The 1,742-nt window shown below is 63.5% G+C and overlaps 1 protein-coding gene across 1 annotated transcript in view; it reads left to right on the forward strand.

Annotated features, from left to right (window-relative positions):
• CACNB3 (calcium voltage-gated channel auxiliary subunit beta 3) overlaps positions 1-1,471 on the forward strand; it is a 21,177-nt gene extending 19,706 nt beyond the window's left edge. The window contains exon 8 of the mRNA XM_032441672.1: positions 8-1,471. Within this exon, the coding sequence (XP_032297563.1) occupies positions 8-310 (303 nt within the window). The 3' untranslated portion in view covers positions 311-1,471. The remainder of the gene's footprint in view (positions 1-7) is intronic.
• Positions 1,472-1,742: the final 271 nt, after the last annotated feature.

Here is a 1,742-nt window from a genome sequence, read left to right on the forward strand (position 1 = left end):
GGGCCAGCAGCTGCTGGAGGATCGCAGCGAACACTCCCCCCTGGAGCACGACAGCCTGATGCCGTCGGACGAGGCCAGCGACCCCCCACCACGAACATGGGGGGGGGGCTCGACCCACCGCAGCTCCCGGCACCTGGACGAGGAGGAGGAGGAGGAATATGGGGGGGGTCCGTACCCGGAGCTTTACCAGCCCCACCGGCACCACAACTCGGGGCTGCACGGAGCCCCCCCCCCACAGGAGCGGCTCCTGGACCGGGACCACGAGCGGAACTGGCAGCGCAGCCGGGCCTGGGCCAAGGACAGCTATTAATTATGGGATATAGGGGGGTACAATGGGATTTGGGGGGGGGCACACGGCTGGGACCCGGCCCTATAGCCCTGTATGCCCCCCCCCCCAACAAGGACAGCTATTAAATGGGGGCTATAGGGGGGTACAGTGGGATTTGGGGGGGTCACACGGCTGGGACCCGGCCCTATAGCCCTGTGTGCCCACCCCCCCCAACAAGGACAGCTATTAAATGGGGGCTATAGGGGGGTATAATAGGATTGGGGGGGGTCACACGGCTGGGACCCGGCCCTGTAGCTCTGTGTGCCCCCCCCCCCCCAACAAGGACAGCTATTAAATGGGGGCTATAGGGGGGTATAATGGGATTGGGGGGGGGCACACGGCCCTATAGCACTGTATGACCCCCCCCAACAAGGACAGCTATTAAATGGGGGCTATAGGGGGGTACAATGGGATTTGGGGGGGACACACGGCCCTATAGCCCTGTGTGCCCACCCCCCACTAAGGACAGCTATTAAATGGGGGATATAGGGGGGGGTATAATAGGATTGGGGGGGCACACGGCTGGGACCTGGCCCTATAGCCCTGTGTGCCCACCCCACTAAGGACAGCTATTAAATGGGGGCTATAGGGGGGTAACAATGGGATTTAGGGGGGGGCACACGGCCCTATAGCCCTGTATGCCCACCCCCAACAAGGACAGCTATTAAATGGGGGATATGGGGAGTACAGTGGGATCTGGGGGGGGGGCACACGGCTGGGACCCGGCCCTATAGCCCTGTGTGCCCACCCCCCCCCAAGGACAGCTATGAAATGGGGGCTATAGGGGGGTACAATGGGATTTAGGGGGGCACACGGCCCTATAGCCCTGTATGGCCCCCCCCCAAGGACAGCTATTAAATGGGGGCTATAGGGGGGTATAATGGGATTTGGGGGGGGGGCACGGCCCTATAGCCCTGTGTGCCCACCCCACTAAGGACAGCTATTATTTATGGGCTATAGGGGGGTAACAATGGGATTTGGGGGGGGGGCACACGGCCCCATAGCCCTGTGTGCCCCCCCACCCCCCCAGTGGGGGCGCTCAGACAATCTCCCTCTATTGGGAACAGCGGCAGCTTCCCGGCCCTACTCAGCCATACTAAGCACAGGGGGGGGGGGACAGCGGCCGGGACCCCCCCCCACCCCATAAAGCTCTGTGTGACCCCATAACCACCCCATAACTCCACCCCACATCCCCGCATCGCACGCTGCCCCATTGCCTGCAGCACGGGGTGCCCCCCCCCATAGGGTGGGCAGGGGGATGTGGGGGGGCAGCTTCATCACGACCCCCCCCATCACCCAACCCCCCCCAACACACATGGGGGGCTGTGCCCACCCGGGGGGGGGGCTCAGGTTGTTCCTATTCCCTGCATGGGACCCCCATAGTGGGGGGGGGTCACACCACACGCTTTGCTCT

The sequence above is a fragment of the Coturnix japonica genome, unplaced genomic scaffold (genome assembly GCF_001577835.2).
Source record: "Coturnix japonica isolate 7356 unplaced genomic scaffold, Coturnix japonica 2.1 chrUnrandom485, whole genome shotgun sequence".
Classification (NCBI taxonomy): domain Eukaryota; kingdom Metazoa; phylum Chordata; class Aves; order Galliformes; family Phasianidae; genus Coturnix; species Coturnix japonica.